This window comes from Miniopterus natalensis, chromosome 8 (assembly GCF_054644295.1).
Source record: "Miniopterus natalensis isolate mMinNat1 chromosome 8, mMinNat1.hap1, whole genome shotgun sequence".
In the NCBI taxonomy this organism is placed as follows: domain Eukaryota; kingdom Metazoa; phylum Chordata; class Mammalia; order Chiroptera; family Miniopteridae; genus Miniopterus; species Miniopterus natalensis.
Window position 1 is genome coordinate 9,150,898 of NC_142088.1, and position 22,986 is coordinate 9,173,883.

Genomic DNA, 22,986 nt, shown 5'->3' on the forward strand with positions numbered 1-22,986 from the left:
TAAATGTGTAAATATTCATAAGTTTATAAGTACTTTCTGATGCGAGTCTCTGGATTTTGTTATATTCCTCCAAAGGGTATTGATGTTTTGGTTTTAGCAGGTAATTCACTTGGTTAAACTCAAAGTCAAGTTCTGCTTTTTCTGTTTTATAGGTAAACTAAAACTTTTAAACTGAATTTACCCGCTTAACTCTTTTCTGAAGGCGCTTTCATTCTGGCAACTTGAATGTAATTTCATAACTTAATGATGTTTAAGCCACAGATGTTTTCTTTTCTGGGATAAGATGGGGTTTAGTTGATTCACAATAGGTAGCAGAGTCTGCCTTCTCGAGATCTTGAACTCTAGTGGTTATAGTGGTTAAGAATCTGGGCTTCAGAGTTAGCCAGATGAGTTAATAGCTAAATCTTAGTTGTCTCTCTGCAACTCTGTCATAGAGTTGTGGTGAAAATGAAATGAGGCAACCTCTGTCAAGTCCTTAGCATAGCTCCTAACACATTGAATGCACTCAGTAAGGCCTGTTATTGTTTTGTCTTTATTCTGCAATGGGACTTAAAATAAAAGTTGTATATCCCTTTACTTTGAGATAATAGTTTATATTGTGTTCTAAATTAAAACGTAGTTTCTGTTTTGTAGAGCTTTTTAGCGCACTTATATTTCTGAAACTGATTGTCTTATCGTTATTGTTTTGTGTTCATTGTAGGAAATCATTCCAGAATAACAGTAAATACTAAAAATGTGTTTATTGAGTGCACAGGAACTGACTTTACTAAGGTAAATAAAACTTGTTTCTATTTTTGTACTGTCAAGACAGAATAAATTTTACTTCTGGGCCAAGGCTATATGGCTAAATTTTAAAATATGTTTAATTTGAAGGTGGGAACATATTTTAGAAAATTAGAAAGACGTATTCTATACTTTGGTTATGGTGCTTTCATTTAATCGACAAATGTTCAGTGAGCACTTACTGTCTTTTCAGTGCCAAGAATTTAATAATGAGTTTTACATGTTTCTGGATTTCAAGGAACTTGTAGTGATGGGAGAATTAGCTACTTACCTAACTGTAAAACAGAATGGGATAAGTGTTGTAATGTGATCTGTATAAATTGTTTATCTTAATTGGCTTAATTGAAATGCTGAGTAATTTGGTACCTTTGTATATTTGGTAAAAATTCTTTAAAAACAAGCTGGCCATAAAGAAATTTTATTTAGCAGTTAATAAAGGGTTTATGCACACAGTGATATGCAGAATGTGTAGAATACTAGTTGTGCACGCACTTGCTGCCACAACGCATATTGGATTGGATTGCTATGAAAGCTTTTCTATAGCATATGATTTCTTTATTCATGTTAAGTAAGGCATAGCGTGAGATGGTGATTAAGCAACTTAAGAAAGATAAACTTGAATGGCAGGAGAAGGCTGGATTGTAGAAGACAGGTAAATGTCATTCATACACATTTACAGAATCGAAGACCATTATAAGTTATTTCTTTTATAACTTTTATGCTCCATATTTGCCTTGAAAAATATTGTCATAGTAATATTCACATTTTAAAAGCATTCTTAAATTCATACATTAGCAGACCTTGAATATCTTTCTTGAAGCTTGTAAGAGTGAAGTTATATAAAAGCAAAGCATATATCCCAATAGGGTGTTACTGTATTTTTTTCTAAGCATATTTTTTCTTTTTTTTAATCCTCACCCGAGGATATTTTTTCCATTGCTTTTCAGAGAGAGTGGAAGGGGAAGTGAGAGAGAAACATCAATGTGAGAGAGACACGTGGATTGGTTGCCTCTCACTCACACACCAACCTGGGCCGAGGATGAGCCTGCAGCCGAGTTGCGTGCCCTTGGCCGGAATCAAACCTGGGACCCTCAGTCCGGAGGCTGATGCGCTAAGCACTGGGCCATCCTGCTAGGGCTCAGCATATTTTTTTGAATTAAAAAAATTTAAATCTCTATGTCCTTCACTATATCAGGAATATGTATACATATATTCCCTATAATAACCAAGTGAGGTAAGGACTTTTATTATCTCCACTTGATAAATGAAGAAACTAAGGTACAGAGACAGTAAGTAACTTGCCCAGAGTCAGACTGTTAGTACGTGGTTGAGGCAGGAGTCAGCCATCTGGCTACAGAGACTTACAGTATTGATCCGTAGTTAACCATTTGTCTCTCTCAAAACTCGTGAATCCAAGGGAGGGGTTGGAGGAAGTAAATGATTTGTCTCAGTCATGGATTGTAACTTTTAGAAAACTTCATAAATGCTGAACACTTGAAGTTAAGGACGGGCCTAATTAAGCTCATAAGTGTTTATTCCATTCCCCTTTTTACAATGTGTATGTAGAGGTCCATTTTCAGATATTTGGGAACTAAATTATATTAAATACTCATTTCCATCTGAGTAAAGAGAGAAAATATATATATTTATAGGTTACCATAATATTTGTGTTTTTCCTTTGCAGGCAAAAATAGTTCTTGATATCATTGTCACCATGTTCAGTGAATATTGTGAGAATCAATTTACGTAAGTCCATTTGGCACCTTTGTCAATGGCCTATTGTTTGTTCTGAAGGCAAAGCATGAAGGCCTTGTACTAAATATAAAGATGTAAAATGTGTTCTTGTAACTAGAACATATAATTTTTTGGGGAGCTAAGACATATGCATAAATAATGTATAAAATAAAAAGTGATAAGTACTTTAAAAAAGTTCAGTGATGTTTTGGCTGTAAGGGCAAATTACTCCTAGCTGAGGCAATCTGGGCAGGCGTCACGGGGCCAAGGAAATTTAGGCTGTGTTTAAGGATCATTGAATTTGAGAATGTAAACATGAAGGAACAGCAAAAGGAACAGCCAAACAACAGTAGAGAAGTATATATAAGAACAAATCCTATGTCCCATATATATCAATAGGATTACCGTAATTTTTTCAAAGCTATTTTTAATTTAAAACATTTAATAAACCTGTATGGCCCTTATTGTGTACTAGAATCATAGTTTATTCTAGAATATTAATTATAATTCAAAATGTATAACTGTAGAAAATGGGACTAAAATTGTATGAGCAGTATCAGCTGCTTTTGTAAAAAAAATTGACCTTAGTGGTTATGTCAGTGAGCTTTCATTGTGTAACACACCAGCCTAGTAAACCCTGGACTATACATATCAGTATTGGCAGGGAGTCCATAGAGTGTGTGTGTTCTGCAGGACTGGGAAACAAACGTATCAAGTGGGTGCTGCATGGAGAGACATGGGAGCCGTAGGAGATAGAGTAGTAGAGTAAGGTTGCGTTTAGGAGGATTAATCCAGACAGCAGTGTCGGAATGTGAGTAGTTTGAACACGTAGAGGCTACAGTTGTAGACCAAGTGAAAGATTTGTCCACTATACACATTTCTAGAATTTATGGACCCTTTGTTTCTTAAGTATTTTATTTATTTATTTTCAGGGTTGAAGCAACTGAGGTCGCTTTTCCTAATGGAAAATCATATACCTTTCCAGTAAGTACTAATGAAGTGACTTGATGATGATAATGATAATGGCTTTATTGTGCTCATAGGCTGTCTGTTTATGTCCATCCATCCACCTACCTGCCAGGAACTGTGCTATGTGCGCTACATGGATGTAATTCTCACATTAACCCTATGAGAGTGGGTGCTGTAATCATGCCCTTTTCTAGATGGAGATAGAGACCTTGAGATGCTAAATAGCTTGCCTATTACTGTCAAAGGTGGGGCTAGGATTTAAGCCCAGACAATCTGTCTTTAGCTCCCAACACATTACATTGTATCACAGCATTATTTGGCCATAATTCCTGTGATTTATTCTCTTATTAACTAGTTAACTGGGTGATTTATATTAACTGCTCAGTAAAGATTTGTTATTACTATGCAACCAATAGCATCCAGTCAAGTGCTCTCAGACTCTAATGTACACTCATCTAGGGATCTTGAGAACATTCAGATTCGGGCTCAGTGGGTCTGGTGTGTAAGGGCCCAGGAGCTGACCTCTCTAACGAGCGCTAGGTGGTGGTGATGCTTCTGCCTGAGAGCTGCATTTGGAATAGCAAGGCTCCGGCTCATTGTTCTTACCTGAGTCCAAGAAGATTTTAAAATTTATGGCCTTTTTGCTATTGGCAGTTATACTCTTAGAGTAATTTAGTGATAAGAAATATTCATAGCTACATTTTCAAAGATGCTGAAAGGCTTGGATTTTATGCCTATTTGTTCCTGCCTAACGTGGTAGACTTATGTATAGTTTGAAGGCAGCTGAGTACCAGTTCATGCAATGCTCCAGCAGTGCTGGCTCCTGGAGGAGCTTGATAGCTAGCACTGGGGGCAGGGCTGCGTTTCCCCACCTGAAAATGATGGGAAAGGAATGTTTTATTCTTTCTTGGTCATAAATACCTGCTTATCTGAAATGAGACTGAAAATATTCAGCAGGATTCACAGCATTTTAGACATGATAAGTGCACCAGTATTTTATTGAAGAAAATGGTGGCTGACCATCTAAAAGACAAAGGGGTTTGGCATTTTACGGTAATTGTGAGCCTATCCAGTTGTCCAGCAGGTAGAATGTTCATACGTGAATAGGATGTAGCCGATTTATTCCTCTGTAACGTTTTGAAACACCAAGTATTTTCAGCGTGCAGCTCTGGTGACAGTTTCTTGGGAGGTAAATGAAACTAACAACAGGGAGTTGAAGTAGAAAATGGCTAATGCTGCCTCTGACGAGGATGATTTAAGCTCCTCAAACTCTTTTTCTCTTAAGGAACTGGCTTACCGAAAGGAGATGTTGAGAGCCGACCTAATTAACAAGAAAGTTGGGATCAGGTATGCTCTGAAAACTTCATTTACTTACTTACAGTTGGAGAGAATTCAGGAATGAAGTGCACACAAGACTTTAATTTTTCCTGATGGAAGCTTGGAGAGGGTTTTGATATCCCTTCAGAGTAAGGGAAATGGTGATGGGACATCTGTTGGGATTCACAAAGAAAGGTGACTATTTCAGGTAGCAGCACATTTTAAAACAAAACAGACACGTGTTTTAAATAATCCAGTGAAGTTTATGGTTTGTACATTCCTATTTCAGAGAAACTCCGGAAAATCTTGCTAAGCTCCTGACCAGGATGTACTTAAAGTCGGAAGTCATTGGCGATGGGAATCAGATTGAGATTGAAATCCCTCCAACCAGAGCTGACGTTATCCACGCATGTGATATTATAGAAGATGCAGCTATTGCCTATGGGTATAACAACATTCAGATGGCTCTCCCGAAAACATACACCATAGCCAATCAGGTAAGGTTGCACCCTTAAATAAACACTCCTTGTTGTTGGAATCTGATTGTTGAATGCTGAGAAGGCTTCGAGAAAAACAATATGGGAATTAAGCAGTATTTGGACGTGCTCTGTTATGTGGCATTTGCTATGGAGAGGATGCCCAATTGATTAGAGTACATTGAAAACCTGTGGTGACTAGTTCTTTGAAGAAAGGTTTTGAGTGTGGAGCCCTTATTGGTTCTCTAACTGGGAGATCCATTTTCTCAGCCTGGGCCTGAGACAGAAGCTGTGTGTGGAGAGGTAAAGTAGGGTTTTGTATGTCTTTGTAGGAATACTGGGGTGGTCAGGGTGGAGGAGGGGTGCTACTAGCAGTATATTAGCAAGGATGGAAGGGTGGTTTACTTCTAATGACATGTTCTGTATAAGTCTCTTTTTTAAAAATACAAAATTTTATTGAGGTGAATTTATGTAAACTGTTTCCCCCCCAGTTTCCCCTTAACAAGCTCACGGAACTTCTAAGACATGACATGGCAGCCGCTGGCTTCACCGAAGCACTTACATTTGCCCTGGTATGTTTATGTGCTCTCTGCTCAGCTGACTGTTGACTTTGAAACTGAATTACTAATTCTGGGATTCCTTATATGAGTTTATAAAATCTAGAATGTCAATATTTCCAGGTTTTAAAGAGTAACTTTGCTATTTGAGATGGTACAACTTTCTGGTAAAGAAATGTTGGGGGATTTCTTTTTTTAGCCACAGAAAATCATGAAGGACTAAAAAAGTGTCTTCAGTAACAGATGATAACATATTTTATATTTTCGTATGAATATGATGGTTCACAATGAATTTCGTGACCAAGTTTATTAGGTTAGAAGTTAGTCTTAATTTGTCCATGCCTGTGTCCACTAGATGCAGCCCTGGTTAAGGGCTTGGGGACTGTTCCACATTGAACTTATTCTTTGTCTTTGAACATGTTCACAACCATTTGCTTTAAGTTGAAAAGCTGACATAAAGGGCCTAAATCAGGAAATGAATTTAATTACAAAATCAGAAGGAAATCCCCTCCCCGGGTAAGGCAAATGGGAGGCCAGTGTAGGTAGGAATAGCTGGAGTACAGATTACACCAGCATCTCCGCGTGAAAATTTACTTGAACTCTGTCATGGCTAGAACTCATTGCAGGAGAACTATTGATGTTAAATTGCATCTGCTATGTGCCTGAGTTATTTGATAAATGTTTATTCTTAGCTTATTCTTTTTTAATTAATCTTTATTGTTGAAAGTATTACAAATGTGCCTTTTTTACCCCATTGATTCCCTCCCCGCCCCCCCCGCCCCCTCCCCCTTACTCCTCGCCCCAGGCCTTCACCCCACTATTGTCTGTGTCCATGGGTTACACATATATGCATATAAATTCTTATGTTAATCTCTCCCCATCCACCCCTGCCTTCCCGCTGAGATTTCTTAGCTTATTTTTAACTCACTGATTTATATAGAAACTCAACATTGCTATAAGACAAAAAGTTGACTTACAGAATTTAATTCTTTTGGTCGTCAACTTTTCCATATTGATCTGTTTTGTATGTATTTCTTAGTGCTCCCAGGAAGACATTGCTGATAAACTTGGTTTGGATATCTCTGTAACAAATGCAGTCCATATAAGTAATCCTAAAACAGCTGAATTTCAGGTAAGAACTTTCAGTAGATAAGTATTTGGGTAAAAACAGAGAGGCAGTACATGAGTTACGAAAAGTCTCTTCAGGTATGATTATACCTTATATGGCAAAATCCTAGAGCTTTTAAAACATCTCTTCTTGGATAAGTTTATAGTTGGTTCTTTCTTTGCTGACAAAAATTCTTAATATTTTAAAATCTTTTTCTGATTAACTTTATAGCTGGTTCTTCTTTGCTATGTGCTCTATAGCCCAGTCTTGTCTGAACCTTCCATTTTATAATTGATTTTTAAACACTATTTTCAAATTTCATACCTTTCTGACCTATTTGTAATAAATGAGTGAATACCAGTTCCCAGTACCTCCCTTAAGTCATTCACTTTTAAATTAGTCTTTACATCAGTTATTGACTATGCAGCCTGTGTCTTCCACTGTAATTGTCTAGTTTATTGGCAGTTTTATGTAGACTTTAGGAATATTTAAATGCGAATGATATTACATTAATAGTAAATGTTAAATGATTTACATTATAGATTAGGACATTAATTATAAAAAGCATCTCAAGGTTATAATACATATATTTGCTTATTAGTGACTTCAAATAGTCTCGTCTCTTTTATATTAATAAGTTCTCATTCTGTTTTTCTTGTGTATGCAATTCTGTATGATATTTTTTAATCCAGGCTTTAAAACAAAGCACGTCTTCTAGAATCAAGGGAATCTTGGAACTGAAAGGAAATGCTTTCAATAAAGTTAATGCTATTATAGTATCTGAACTCCCAGATAATTTCTTTTGATCTTGGTTTTCACTTCTGTAAAAGTAGGAGCCTGGATTAATTCTAAAAATTCTAAAAGTTATAAAAATGTGTAAATCTAACTTAAAAATCTAAATTTTATCTCTAGAACTACCTACTAATGTGGTGTATTAGAATTAGGTTAATTAAAGAACTAATTGGTAATATGCATCAAATACATGAATTCTTTCTCTATACTCAATGTCAGAACTTTGAGGAACCCTCACTAGTTTGGAAGGATTGTGATAATGAGCTTTTTCTTTGCTGAGGTCCACTAGCTTTTCTACTTTTAAAAAGGCCCAACCTGGCTGGTGTGGCTCAGTTGGTAAGAGCATCGGCCCTGTACACTGAAAGGTCTTGGGTTCATTCACTTTTAAATTAGTCTACATCAGGGCACATACCTAGGGTTGCGTATGGGAGGCAACCAATCTCTCCGATGTTTCTGTCTCTCTCCCTCTCATTTCCTGTCTCAAAAATCAATAAAAAAAATAACCTTGGGTGAGGTTTTAAAAAGTTAAATTAAAAATGCCCATGGTGTTCTTTGTAATAAGAAATTTTCAGGTTCATTTGAATAGGGTGATATTTCAGTAAATCTTAATGGAGTTTTATTTTAGTTTACTGCGAATTTTTCTTTTTCTCCCAGTTTCACTTGTCAAACTTGATAGCTTTCTTAAGATGAGGTAATGTGTTCTATGTGTTTTTTAGGGTTTGCATCCTGTCTTAATCCTCTGTATAAGTGGAAGGAAAACAAATCAGAAACACATAAATGTCACTATAAGTAGCTGTGTCTTTGCACACTTAATCAGTGTTTCTGTATAAAATATATCAGAGATGAAAGTGAGTCTCTTTTAGACTTGACAGCTCTATATTTTATTTCCTGCTTTACTAACTGATATGTCCTACCATTACTAATGTGGCTAACAGGTTTATATTTATTTATGGTTAAACTGAAGTTGTTTGTGGTTTTGTAACTCAGTTTATTGTGTAAGCCCATTCTTTTTTTGGCATAATTTTTAACTTTGGACTATTTTCTGATAGTAGATATGTTAGAGAATGAATATATATACATATATATATACACACACATACATATATATATGTATATACACATATGTATATACATATATGTATATGTGTGGTTTAGTACTGCTTGTAGTTTCAGGCATCCACTAAAGGTCTTGGAACACATCTCCTGAGGATAAGAGTGAAGTATTGTATGTGTCTGGTTCCTACTTGGTCTTTGCAATTTTGCGTCTTCTCCTGTAGGTGGCGCGCACTACCCTTCTTCCTGGCCTCCTAAAGACCATAGCTGCCAATCGGAAGATGCCTCTTCCTTTGAAACTTTTTGAAATCTCTGACATTGTAGTAAAAGATTCTAGCAGAGGTAAGAATGCGCCACCTTTGATTTGTATGCTTAAAGCATTTTTTTATTATGAAAATGTCAATTGTATATAAAAGTAGAGAAATAGTATAATTACCCTCGTGAATCTAATACCCAGTTTCAGCAGTTATCAACACATGGCTAAGCTTCTTTCATTTATACTCCAACCCACTTTCCCATGTTATTTTAATGTAATTCCTAGACATCATGTCAATTCAGCAGCAAACACTATAGTATCTATTTCTGAAAGATAAGGACTACCATCGCTGTCTTTTTAACATAACCCAAATAACAATGATCTTATCATCAGACATCTAGCTAGTGTTTAAATTTTCACAGTTGTTTCATAAAGCAAATTTTAATAAAGAATTTAATAACATTTTGGAAGAGCCCTATCAAAACCTCAACATGAAAAGCACTGTGGAATCTTTTCTTTTTTCCTTAAATCACGTGATTTATATATGTACCACTTTAAGGTGCTTGATTTCTTGTAGCCTGGTTTAGCAGTGACTGTTCACCACCAGGGGTGCTCTGGTGACTTCGTTAGCCAGTTATTGACTGAATGTGTTTTACCAGTTTTTCTCTCTTTTGTGTATGTCTGGCCTTGTTAGTACAGCAAGTAGCTCGGTTCAACATTTGGGATGTGGTGGTTATTTAATAAATATATGTTTAGTAAGTACTTACACCTGATTGCCAAGGAAGTCTGTCTTATTCAAGCTTCCCATGTCTCATTCAGACTTCTCCGTGCCTGCAAACTTATATAAGTCTGGCTGTTTCGAGCTCTTTATGAGGTCATCTCTTGGTGAGCAATGCCCACAAATGACTAAATTGCTGGCAGAATTTCCTTGGTTTCTTGTAATTAACAGTTCAAGTCCTAGCCGTGTTTCTTCAGTGAGCCTTACTCCAGACTACAGGCTTCAGAGAGTGTTTCTTTGACTCAGTTAACAAAAGCAGAGGACTTCTTCTCTACTGTCTCTACGTGAACTATCCATAGCAGACTTTTCAGCTGAAGCTAGATTCCATCTGCTCCCAGTGTGCAGCCTGTTTTCTGTCAGCAGCATTACCTCGCATTGGTATGGTTCCTTTTACTTTCTAAAAGATTTTTTAAACATACGTTTTCTCCTGTTAAACCAGCTCTTTGAGGTAGATGGGACAAAAAACACTGTTCCCACTTAACATATAGGAAAATTAAGACAGAAAAGTGGTCATTTTCCCAAGGCTTCATAAATATTGGCCTTAGAGCTAGGGTCAGAATTTTGATCTCAGTGCCTGTATCCTTAGAGAATAAAAGTTCACTTGAGTATCAGTCTGTGGAGGGTTTTCTTTGGGTGGTAAATCTGCTATAATAGAAATCTGAACACATTTTCAGTGCCCGCTTTAAATAGTTGTGAGGGCTCTTGTGCCTTAAGTCCCTTGCTGGTACAGCTAACTAAGTGCGTTACCATCCCTACATCAGCTTTCCTGTTACCTTGCACTTGTTTCCTCTCATATTAGTCCTTTGAGTTTTACATTGTTTTGCTCCTTGGTGATTCAAACGTATTTATAGAGAATAGGTTAATTATACTAGGTTTCCTCAAAAGTTTTGGAATACTATTTTAGCAGTAGGCCTCTTTCCTAATTGCAAGGGCTCCCTACAGGGCTGTGCAGAGCTGGGCATGCTCACAAGCAGGGCGCCCAGAGTCTGGAGGGTGAGGCTGAGGAGCAGGCTGGGGTCCCCACAGTTACCACAAGGAGGGCATTGCTGTTGGCACGGAGCACGTGGGAGCACTACGGTATTGCGGTCCTGGGTAGAGGTGCCTGTACTGTTTTTTTCCTCTGTTTCTTGGGAGGGCCTAGACAGACTCCACTCTGCCCCAAGGCTCATGCTTGGAGATAACCTCTCCTGTTGAGAGAGCTGGTCTTACGTACTAGTGCTATAGGCACTGCTGATGGTAGCCCCAGAAGCCCAGGCCGTATGCTTTTTAATGCAGATTTGCATTTCTGCTGCACTGATTTTATCAGGAAAAATAGCTCTCATCTCCGTAGCAGACCTCTTCATTTCTACTTTTAGTTGTGGTCATTCTGCTCTGTTTTCCCTATCCAGCCCTTTCCATCTGATATTACTTTTGCCTCTTTTCTTGCACCATTAGGGCTTACTCTCTTTCTTTACAATTTTCTATCATTTCACTGGGATTTGAGGAATGAGATGAGGTACATCTCGGTAAGCTTACCGTCTTGCAAACAGGTTTGCTTTAACGTATTTGGGGTGTGTTTCCTCTTTAGGTAGGCCTAGAGTTATTTCATAACAGAAGTAGCTTTTCTGATGGGTTATTTTAAATTCGTACATGTGGACTCCCTTGTCATCTGGTGCACAGAGGACTCTAGGCGAGGCAGCCAGCGTGCCCGCATTTCAGTCATAGTTCTGCCACTCACCAGCTGCTTAACTTTGGACCATTTGTTTAATCTCGCTGTGCCTTAGTTTCCTCATCTGTGCCATGGGGATAGTGATAGCACTTCATTAGATTTGCTATAAGGATTAAAGGAGAAGTTTAGGCTGCAAATAAGCACTGTTTGGTATCTGCTTTTACTATTAGGGTATTAGCAACCCCTAACACCAGATACCTAGCATCCTGATTTGGTCATTTTCTGTGAGAATGACGTGAAAACCCTTGCTGGCTATTCAAGGATTAATGTTACCTCAAATGCTGGGGCACTTGGGGCTCATTTTTATCCTAACCTTTGCTTAATTGGTTTTTCTTCTGTTGTGCAGTTTTTTTTTAGGATAAGAAAACCAAAATTTCCTAATGTGGGAATTTACTTAAGAAAAGCAGGAATGTTGTGTGTTTTTTTCAGTAATTCGTCACCCACTTCTTTTTAATGAATTGAACACATACGTTTTTACTGTCTTTCAAACCAATAAGCATTTCCCTCTGTTGGATGTACATTAGCCGTTTCCTTCTAAAGAATAAACTATTTTAAAGAAAGACTCTAGTCCATCAAAAGTGAAATGATAAAGGAGGTTTCCAGTTAATATGAAAGTGTCCCAAATTTTCATTAGTTGAAACTACTGATTCAAAAGGGGTAGAAATGTGTGGCAGGAGTGAGCAAGGCAGTCTCATTCGTCCTTCATTGCCCTAATAGAAAAGTTTTTTGAGTTCCTCTTCTCTCTCTCTCTCTTTTTTTTTTTTTGCTAAGGGGTGTTTGGAAAATACGAGGCAGAGTTGCTAGTCTTGAGGAAGATAGGCCAGGGGACAGATTTTTATAGATAGTGCTCCAAGGGAATGTGCAAGGTTCCTTGATGGCACAGACAAGGGAGTGACACTTGCCATGAACTTGTTTGGTAAGATTTAGGAAATACCCGATGCAGCTGGCCTCAAGCCAGTTTGTGTAGCAAGCATATCTTCCCCGATGGAAGTGGAAAAGGAATCTGTCCTGGATTTCAGGGCCTCCCAAAGACGTGACTGACCCGCATTCCTGTAAGAATAAATGATGGACTCCTAGCCCCATTTTCATGCTTGACCTCATTGGACAGTTTCCTGGGCTGAGCGGACTTTTTGACTGGCCGTCCATGTTGTGCTGCTCTCAGGCTGCCCACTTACTGAGTCAGGCACATTGCACAAGTATCAAGACTTATGCTCTGACTCAGACACATTCCAGTTCTTTGAGGCTGGGCCAACCACTGCATTTATTAGGTCTTAAGATCCAAAGTTGCTGCAGCATTTAAAAAAATTAGTTATGACTTGGGACTAAGCGGATTTATCCCTTTTGTCAGGCAGAGTGGCATGTGTCTTTGGAATGGGAAGTTATTGCAGACTGATGTGGGATAAATTACCAGCTTTATAAAGGGGAAGTCAGTAGAGGGAGCCCTGAAGCTATCAAATCAGGCCACTGTGTGAGTTATTGATTGGTTCCCATTGTTAATACTGTTGTTTTTTCTGTTCAATGTCAAGGATATAACTAAACTGTAAACAAAATAGTAAAAAGTTACTTTAGAGGAACAGAGCACCTAATGGTGAATTGCTGATCTTTATGCTCGGGGAAAGCAACTATATATTGCGAAGTCCAACATTCTGGCTTTTTATTAAATGCAGACTGAAGCAGCCAGTATACCTAGAAGCTCACTGAAGTGGCAGGAGAAACTCATCGCTGGGTTGAGTTTAAGTTTAAAAGGAACCACAGCCTAAGAAAGAAGACTTAGCTGGGCTTTGTAAAGTACAGAGGGAGATGCAGATTTAGTACAAAACAGCCATCTTGTTGCCAATTTGACATATATCTGTGGAGAACCCAGATAATCAAATTGCCATGTACTTTAGTTTCAACTACTGCATTTAAAGAATGTGAGGTTTTAATAATGACTCCAGGAGATGGAATAGGTTAAAGGCCTTTGAGCACTCACAGAGCTGCAGTTCCCTCACTCGCCTTAGCAGGCGAACCTACTTCAAGCCCTCCCTTCCTGCTCAGACCCATCTGACTCCAGAGCATTGTGGCAGCACTGGACAAGCTGCATGCGTGGCCTCTGCTTCCCAAACACGCTTAAGTAGTTTCTAAAATTTCACATTCTCCCAGAAGCTGATTTTCTAAATCAGAGAATGATCTGCTTATCTGCTTCTTATACCTTGACTAGTTTGGATATAGAGCCCCAGAATTAATTTTTTTAACTTTAGTTGTAATATATATTTAAGATTCTTATTCCCTTCTCCTCTCTGGCCACAGTGGCTGCAGGGAACTTAACTGATTCACTATTCTTTTATGATTTGGTTTGTTCTTTCAATTTGCTCTTGGTTTGTACCATATATGTTGTTTGTTTTATATTGTAACCAACTAAAATATAGGTGCTATATCTTTATTGTGTTTTCTATAACTCTTTGCTTGATAAAGAGTTCAATAAAAGTGTTTTAATCATGAGCTTGTGAAATACTTCAGCTCTGAGAAATTGTGCATGAGTTCTGCAGCCATCAAACAATGGAAGGCTATCCTGCATCCACATGTGGACTGTGGTTTTCTGAAGAAAGCTTATGTCATCAGTCTGCATTAATTTAATTTTACTACTTCATATTTTCAGCATGTAGAATTTCCAATTAATAATTCAAAAAATATGGGTGTAGGAAACACTGACATTAACAATATTTGAAGTAGCATCATTCGCATATGTGATGGCATCTTAACTGTGTAAATAGCATCATTTTTAATATAGAAAGTTACTTTAGTATGTTTGGCTCCCCATAATTAAGATCTGCTAACGTGAGTATAATGTGCTCTGTCATGCATTGCATATTCTATTTTTTTAATAGATAAAAATCCATTTCAGGTTTATGTTAACGAAATAAAAGCCAACCCACTAAATAAAAGGATACAACCTTTTCCTTCATGCATTGAAAACGCCATAGGTTTTTCCTCACATTTGTTTCTTGTCCTTCAGCATTATTTAAAAGAGAAACAATCTGTATTTTGGTACTACAATATAGATAAGTTTTAAGGAAAATTATTCTTTTTATTATGTTTGTTTTTAAAATTGAAAATATATTTGTAATGTCCTTAAGAAGTTTTACGAATATATATTTCTAACTTAAAAGTAATTCTATTCTCTTGGTATTTTAAAAAAAATACACATATCCAACTTCTCTGCAATCCTACTCTTGGAATTAATTGCCAGACATTTTCTATGCATATGCAGCCATATGTTTCCCATTTCTATGTATAGCCATGTATACAGATAAATACTTTTTTGAGTTCACACCAGTGGATTGTGCTTTACCTGTCCAGCTTTTTCTTGTGAACACATTCTGTTCCCTTCATTCTTTTTAATGGCTGCATAATATTCCATTGTATGGATGTGCTATAATTTATTTGCTCAGACTGCTTATGAATATTTAGATTGCTACCAGGGTTGTGCTAAACTATGTCTGTTGTAATGAATATCCTTATACTCTTATACAAATGCATATTTTTAGAAGCAGAATTAGTCGTCTATAGGTATGCACATTAAATGTTTGTTTTCCTGTCATATGCTTTTCCAAAAAGGATTTTTTACAAATTTGCAGTCCTACCAGGATGTATAAAAGTTTGTTTTCCCATTAAGGTATATGTCTTCAGGGGACTCTTGTAGCTTATATGAATCATTTAATACTACACTGGAATTTTTCAGGAGCTAATGCGTTAGCTTCAGTCTCTTGAGGACCAATATCAAGTAAATTTGTTGGATGGAATAGACTAAAAGTTAAGGTGTTTTGTTTTATTTTCTGAGCTTGGCCAAACTATTAATCTCAAGCTCAATACCAGCCAGTGATTACCCTTTTTGGTTTTCTGATAGCCTTTCTCCTGGCATCTGTATCTGGGCTTCTAAGTGAATGAGAAATAGAGATGAAAGGTTGAAGAGTCTGCCCTTTTCCAATCTGTGCCACGTATGATAACAACCTAACACCCCCAATTTGCTTTTAATCATTGGTACTTTGGTGAAAGGATCTATACCAAGCAGGAGCCTATTCTACAAACAGAGGTTGTACACAGTAGTCATCTACTAAGAAACATCATCTACCGTCCTTTTTTCCTTTCTCCTCTTTAAGAAGAAATCATTTGGCATGCTCTTTCTGCTCACAGAAGCGTAGCCAGCCGCCCCTCCTGTGGGTGGGTTAGATCAGCCTCTCCAGGCAGTACTTTGAAGTCTGTGAAGTACATTGGTAATTTAGGCTGACACACTTGGCAGGCCCATCTAGAAAGCAGAATTGTTTGATGGCATGACACAGAGGTCTGTTAACTGAGTTATAAAGAACTGAGTCATTTGCAGCAAATCCTAATTTTGGCATGAAATTTAAATGGTTCTTGTTTTGTGGCATGCAGTGAGCGTTGTGATGTAGCCTAGTCCCTCTGTGCAAATCCTGGGAAATGGGGACTTCACCATACCTCACAGTTCTCCAGGGAGGAGTGGGAGGAATGGGCTATGTGGTCATATTTCTCTTTTCAGTTGAGCCACAGTACAGGGGCTATCTTAGCAAGATGCGAGGAAGCCAGTGTAGAGGGAGTGGTAGATCTTGGGAACTGTGAAAAACCAGCCAATCGGTGGTGAGAGTTGGGAGGAGCCCCCGAAATAATGAGTTTAATTGAATACTTATGGCAGGTTAAGTATAATGTCCTAAAAGTGAGTGGCCTTTCTTAAAAATATTGCAAAATTGAATCTCAAAATCTATAGCTCAGTGTGTTTGTGTGCATGTGTGTGTGTGTGTAATGTGTATGCTATAAACGTCCTAAAACCTTTCTTGGAGAATAATTTTTTTAAAAGTCCTGTATTTTTTGTTGTAATGTTACTATTCTGATCATCAGAATCACTTAGTTTTTTAAAAATTCTAAGTCTTAAACCAGATGTTGCTTCTCTTATCAGAAGGTAAGTTTTACATAACTTGGAAATCAGGAAAGAAGTGTCCCAAGGCAAAGGTTACCAAAACAGAGCTTCCAGTTTACATTGCTAACCCCTCTGAGTGGAGGCATTTCTGTTGGGCTGTTCTCTCCCAGAAAATGGAACAACAAAGTATTTTCAATATGTGTCTTGTGTGTTAAAGTGGAAGCATGTGACACCAACAAATGGGTACCACATGGCAGAGATGCCCGGGAGCAACTCAGTGTTATGAAAGGGATAATTTATTACTGTTTCATTTCATTTTTTACCTTCAGGGAGGGAGGGAGGGAGATGGAAAGAGAGAAAGAAAGGGCTGGCAGGAGAGAGAGAGAGAGAGAGAGAGAGAGAGACTGAGATTTCCTGCAGAGGAATCAATCAGGTCCCTCATTTTAGTTTATGCATGTGTTTGGTTTATTGAGATTTTATGCCTGCCTGATTTTAATATTAATCTTTATTCTTATACCTTCAGGTAAAGCTTTTAGATATCCAATTTCTTTATCTTTTCAATGGGAATGATAGAGACTGCTGTACAGTTCTCACTTTGCTACATCAGCTGAGTCTTCTGCTAACTTAGAATGTAGCCCATTGTCTGGCCTTGGCCTTGTTAAAGTTATTCGTGTGTGCATACCTTCCTTTCCAGGCTTCCTTCATTTACTCAGAAAATAATTGTTAGGGTTTAGTTTGTGCAGGCCCCTGGCTGGCTCAGACCGTTTTCCTCCAGGGATACCTACAGGGGAGTGCCTTGAACAGAGTGGGTACTAAGAAAGTTATGTGGCAAGAGCAGTTCTCAGGTGTGGTCAGTCATCGCTTAACTTAGAATACACTTTCCATGCGTGACTATATGGTCGATGACTAGAAGCTTTAGTTAACTGACTTCTAAAAATAACTCCAGTTGCTTACCTAGAGTTCTTAGAACACTTTAGAACAGACATTGGTTTATCATATCAAAAACATTTCAAGAATGGACATTTTTGACTATATGAGAGAGGTATATATCCATACACAAGTTTGTCCTTATATTATTTGTTGTCATCTAAATCCTTTAGAGATTTCCACTGTATAGTGGAAAGAGCATGGTTTTTAAGAGTCAGGTGATTCTGGTCAAATCTTGGTTTTGTAACTTATTAGCTATGTAATTAATTATAATTAGCTCCAGCCATTTGGCTTGGCTTTGTGCAAAATCTTTCTGAACTTTTGTTTCTCCATTTTATTTTCCCCTTTCTATTTTACAGGGATAATAAAATCTAGCTTACGTGATTGTCTTGAGAATTTAATAATATTATAGATACATTGATAGGTACTAAGTACCTGCCACATGGTAGATAATCAGTTAACATTAGTTTCCCTTTTCTTTTTGCTCCATTTATGTGCTCACTTTTATGTAAATTACTTTAGTAGTTGAGTACAATGTCTTAAAATACCTGTTTTATTTGGATATCTGGAAGGTAAAGGGCATTCAATATTTTGTGTCAGTTATACAATAGGAACTGTTAATCCAAAAGCTTCAAGGCTGAAGTTTTCCTAAAAGAAAGGGTTTGTTGAGCCATATGCTAGCCAGAAAAAGGACCAGGAAGGTCCTGGGGTGTGCAGTCTGAGCCACCAGCAGCAGGGCGAGAGGGAGAAGATAAACATGTCTGCCTTCCTGGGGTTGAAGGGGCTCTTTATAGAATGAGTTTGGAGAAGAAAGATGTAGGTATTTTTGAAAGAATTTACATTGGCCAGATAGGGGAGCTGGAAAAGGAGACGTGGGGGATAGTCCGCAAGAAAGTACTTGATGCTTCTGGATTGGTTGTGGGCAACAGCCTGGTAAGTTCATGTGTAACTAGGATGCGGTGGCTTCTGGTGGTCAGCTGTTCTTTCTAGATAAGTGAGGAAAGAGCCACCTGAAAGCTAATGCAGTTTCAACATACTTTCAGGGGTGGATGCAGTCCTTTGTTGGTTCTGGCCCTTCTGCTGTTAACTGATTAACCCCTTCTTGTCTCTTCCTTGCACCGTACAGCCTACTGTAACTTAATTAGGACATCTCAGAATTTTCCTTTTCAGAATGAATCTGTGGAAGAGCTTTTGTTCAGTATATACTAATGTAAAGCAGCTTTTTATTTTCAGTTTGTTCCCTGATAGATGTTAGTTTGTTCTTTCTCTTTTCCTAATTTGAAAAGCGAAATGAAACCAACATTCATTCAGTGTTTGTGTTAGAGCTGCGGTTTCCTCTAGAATTATTAAAGGTCCACAAGAGTATATACCTGTTATAAAGTAAATGATTACCATTGAACCTGAGTCTACCTTTATATGCTATATGCTTTGTTTTAAAAAAAAAAGTTTTAATATGGGTTTAGATTTTTTTAATCATCACTACAAGATACAAAACAGTTCTGTCACCCCGAGGACCCTTCATGCTTTCCATTGTAGCCACATTTTCCTCCACATCTAACCTCAGGCAAACACTGTCTGTTCTTGGTTGCTGTAGTTTTGCCTTTTCTAGAATGTTGTACAAATAGACTATGTTGTGTGTAGCGTTTTAAGACTGGCCCCTTTCATTCAGTGCAGCACCCCTGAGATTAACCTGAGCTGTCAAGTCTGTCAGTAGGTTTGTTCCTTTTCCTTAGTGAGCAGTATTCCATTATGTGGATGAACCGGTTTATCCAGTCACCCATCAGGCTTCATTTGGACTGCTGGAAATGAACAGTATTACCTTTTAAAAATAATGCCATTTCTAAGCTCTGAATTTCAATGTAGAATAATATATACTAATCAAGGAAAAAATAAAAAAATTATCCCTGCCCAAACATAACCTCTGTTAACATGTAAGTGCATTTGTTTACCTTTTCCCTGAGTGTGGAGTTTTTGGCTTATGGCTATATTTACATAGTTGTAATTCTTATCTTCATATATTGCCCCCCCCCCATTTTAATTGTAAAAAGTATATATAATGTACAGTTCAAAAAGATTACTATCAAGCAAACACTAGTGGAGCTGTCCAACTGAAGAAGTGGAATACTGCCAGTGTCAGGCTTCGTGAAGACCCTCACCACCCATCACATCACCTTCCCTGTTCCCACAGTAGTCACTGCGCTGACTTTTTTGGTCCTCATTCCCTTCTTTGCTTCGTAGTTTTTGAACCTATTATATATTCTTCCTTTTTCTTTCCTTTACTATTCAAGTATTTGCTCTAGCTTTATTGTAAATCTTAATAAAGATGCTTTTTAGCCACATGGTATTCTGATGAGTGATTGTATTATTTTATGTAGCCATTCCCCAATGTAGGCGGTTTCTAATTTCACTATTGGAAATAATGCTTTGTGCAGAAATAGTATCTTTTTATATGAAAACTTCTTTTGTATTTAGGATATTTCCTTTGTATATTATTGAGAATAAAGGATTAGAAGTTTTAAGGCTCAGATATATATCGCTAAATTGTTTACAAAGATTTTACCAGTTTATAGCACTTTGAAGCCTTACTGTTCTTAGGCCTGCACTCAGAGTTTTCTGTACCTACCCTGAATAAAAACACCTCAGGGCATTTGATGGTTGAAAAACCATATTATTTTGCATTTGAGGTTGAATGGTTCTCTGTGTGTTTACTAACAGGTTTCCTTTTTTGTTGGCTGCCCAAGTGTGTGTGGGGGTAAATCAGATTCTTAAGTAATGCTCAATGTCGCCTTGTGACTGATTCTTTTATTTTTTCAGATGTAGGTGCAAGAAACTACAGGCATCTATGTGCTGTTTACTACAACAAGAATCCTGGGTTTGAGGTAATCCACGGACTACTGGACAGAATTATGCAGCTGCTTGATGTGCCTCCCAGTGAAAAGAAGGGATATGTGATCAAGGCATCAGAAGGTAGGAAATTGGCTGAATCCAGAGTCTCTTAATGGAATGAAGAGAGGCCCAGCCTATTTTTGTCAAAGTTTTGTTTTGTTTCATTTTGTTTTGTCTGTGATTTGGGGCAAGGCAGGAGAGAGAGCCTCATTTCAGTTACTTGTTAGTATCTTCTAGAAAATATCCTTTCCACCTACATTTAAAGAAAGTGCTTTTCAGAGCTCTGTGCTGCACAGTGTACTTTCACTCCAGCTGAGCATTGGTAACCCTAGTTACTGGCACTGTCAAGCTGCCAGCACCATGGTGAACCCAGGAGTCCAAACTGGGAGCTGAGAGAACCTAAACTGATGATTTGTACTCAAAGCCACCTGTCTAAGGCCTTTAAGGCAAAAGAAAAAAAAAACACCTCGAAAGTTATTCTGTAAGACTTCACATGTGTTAATCAAGTCATAAAGTTGACTGAGAGAGGGTGGGAGTCCTGCATAAAAGCCAGTACAGTAAAATCTGTTGGGAGAGTTTAAGTCAGGCTGACCATGGGGTGTATGTGCTCCTGATGTTCTCTTTCCCATTGTCCAAGGACTTCTGAAAGTTTTGCTTCTCACATCCCTATAGCTTGATTCTGAGTTTATTTTGTCAGGCAAGAGATCCAGAAACAACTTGAAAGGAATATTTTACTACTTGTTTCTACTGTTTACCTGATAATTTTTTATAAGTATATTTGGCTTCTTAAAGTTTCAACAAAATATTCATTTAAAAAGTGTTCTTTTGCAGTTACTTGTGGTGGTATGAGGTTGGGGGCATGGTTTTGTTTTCCCCTTAGATTTTTTTTAGGCCTCTGAAATTGTTGTTGATGGTTTGTTTTCATTTGGAGACTTCTTTGAAAATGCAATGTCCTGGAAATATATGAGCCCTTTTAGGTTGAAGATTTGTGGGGTTGTCTGTTTGTAATAATTAAAGTTGAGAAATTGAATATTGTTTTCTACCACATCTCTCATTAGAAAGAGCAATGAAGATACGTTATGCTTACAGAGTTCTAGAGTGTTAGAACTGAACCTTGGGGTTCATCAAGTCCATTCCCTGGATTAACAAGTGAAGGAACCGAGGCAAAGCAAGTGAAGTGAGTCAGACTGGGTCATACATGTAGAACCCGAGGTGTTTATAGATCTTTATGTTCAGTTTTTTAGGCCAAGTTGTTTCTGTGGGTTTTGATTACATATGAGGACAGAGTCAAGCTTGTGTTTCCTTTTGAATTCACTTTGACTGTGAGATGTCCTAGATTTATGAATCTGAGAAGCTTTGGTACAACTTCTTTATATGCATGTGTGGCCTGGGTCAGTACATATTTCAGTGTATCTAACTGGCTTTCTGTGAAAAAAGACAGGTGTTTACTTTCAGTCTCTTATCACCAGCACTGGCCACATCATTTTCCTCAGGATGCTTCTGTAACAGTGGTGAAGCCAGAGAGAATTAGTGTCATTATAAATAATAGTTCCTCATTTCTCGTAGGGATTTCTAAGTCTATTTTGATTACCTAATGACAAATACGATTATCTTTTCTTTTTTATGGTTAAAGAAATTAAGACATAAAGACGTGGTTTGTCAAAATAAATCAGCATTAGTTCTCCATTCTAAAATTTCACATACATATGAACCTCATATCATATAGATGCATCTCCTGAGTAAATCTGTAAACAGAAGAATTTGGTTGCTAGGGTGTGGTTAGCCAAATCATTTTTTCAAATTTATATTTTGCATGCAGTTTTTCCTGCTAAGGAAAGGTCCTCTGAGTATCAAAAAGTCCAGTAGAAAGAGATTAAGAACTACCGTGTCCTCCCAGTCTTGATTACTGAGTTGTCTTCTGTTACTCTGGCATATGGTTTACCTTTTAATAATTAAAAACCCCTGGTGGCTTTGCAGTTATAACTGAGCTAAATCTGTTCACCAGAGATTCCTGCTAATGTCAGTCCACTGGCAGTTATACCTTCTTTTTTTCTGTCCTTTCTAATGAACGGAACTCGATTCCCCGTTGAGGAACTTGGCCCTGTTCATTGTTAGAGAAATCTGGAAACTCACTTGATTGATCATCACGTTGATCCCAAGGAGTTCTGCTGACTTAGGGTGGAACCTTGCTTGTTATGCAGGCTGCAGCCCCGTGCACCTGTGGAGCCATTGCTGTGGTTGCTTAGCCTTACATAGTTTTCATTTGCTGAGCACCCCTGCAATTAAGAACATAAAGTGAGATAGACTGTCGAGTTGCTGATAGAATATCAGTTGTTGAGTGGAAACAAAGAAAGATGAACCTTTAACTTTTTAGCAGACAGTAGAGCATTTTGAAGGTCTAAAGTGTTCAATACAGAATGTTTTAGTGGCACTAGATCAGATCATTACAGCGTATGTACGTGCTCTTTTCTAGGCGTCTTCCCCTTTGTTTTTGTGGTTTGCTGCAAGCTAAATTATGTATGTTAAAATGCATTTAGCCTTTTCAAAAACCACTTCTGGGCAGGGAAAATGCTCCACATTTTTGTGTTTGGAAGAGTGCTGTGGGGCCCAGCCGGCCTGACTGGGTGGTTGAGCATCAACCTGTGATCCAGGAGGTCGAGGTTCAGTTCCTGGTCAGGGCACATCCTGGGGTTCTGGCTTGATCCCCGGTGGTGCTCAGGAGGCAGCCGA

At 37.9% G+C, this 22,986-nt stretch overlaps 1 protein-coding gene across 1 annotated transcript in view; it reads left to right on the plus strand.

Annotated features, from left to right (window-relative positions):
- Positions 1–22,986, plus strand: part of FARSB (phenylalanyl-tRNA synthetase subunit beta) — a 39,335-nt gene that overhangs the window by 7,813 nt on the left and 8,536 nt on the right. Inside the window, exons 8-16 of the mRNA XM_016199213.2 lie at positions 701–771; positions 2,468–2,529; positions 3,450–3,501; positions 4,772–4,833; positions 5,093–5,300; positions 5,771–5,851; positions 6,876–6,968; positions 9,014–9,131; positions 20,185–20,337. Coding sequence (XP_016054699.2) covers positions 701–771; positions 2,468–2,529; positions 3,450–3,501; positions 4,772–4,833; positions 5,093–5,300; positions 5,771–5,851; positions 6,876–6,968; positions 9,014–9,131; positions 20,185–20,337 — 900 coding nt within the window. The remainder of the gene's footprint in view (positions 1–700; positions 772–2,467; positions 2,530–3,449; positions 3,502–4,771; positions 4,834–5,092; positions 5,301–5,770; positions 5,852–6,875; positions 6,969–9,013; positions 9,132–20,184; positions 20,338–22,986) is intronic.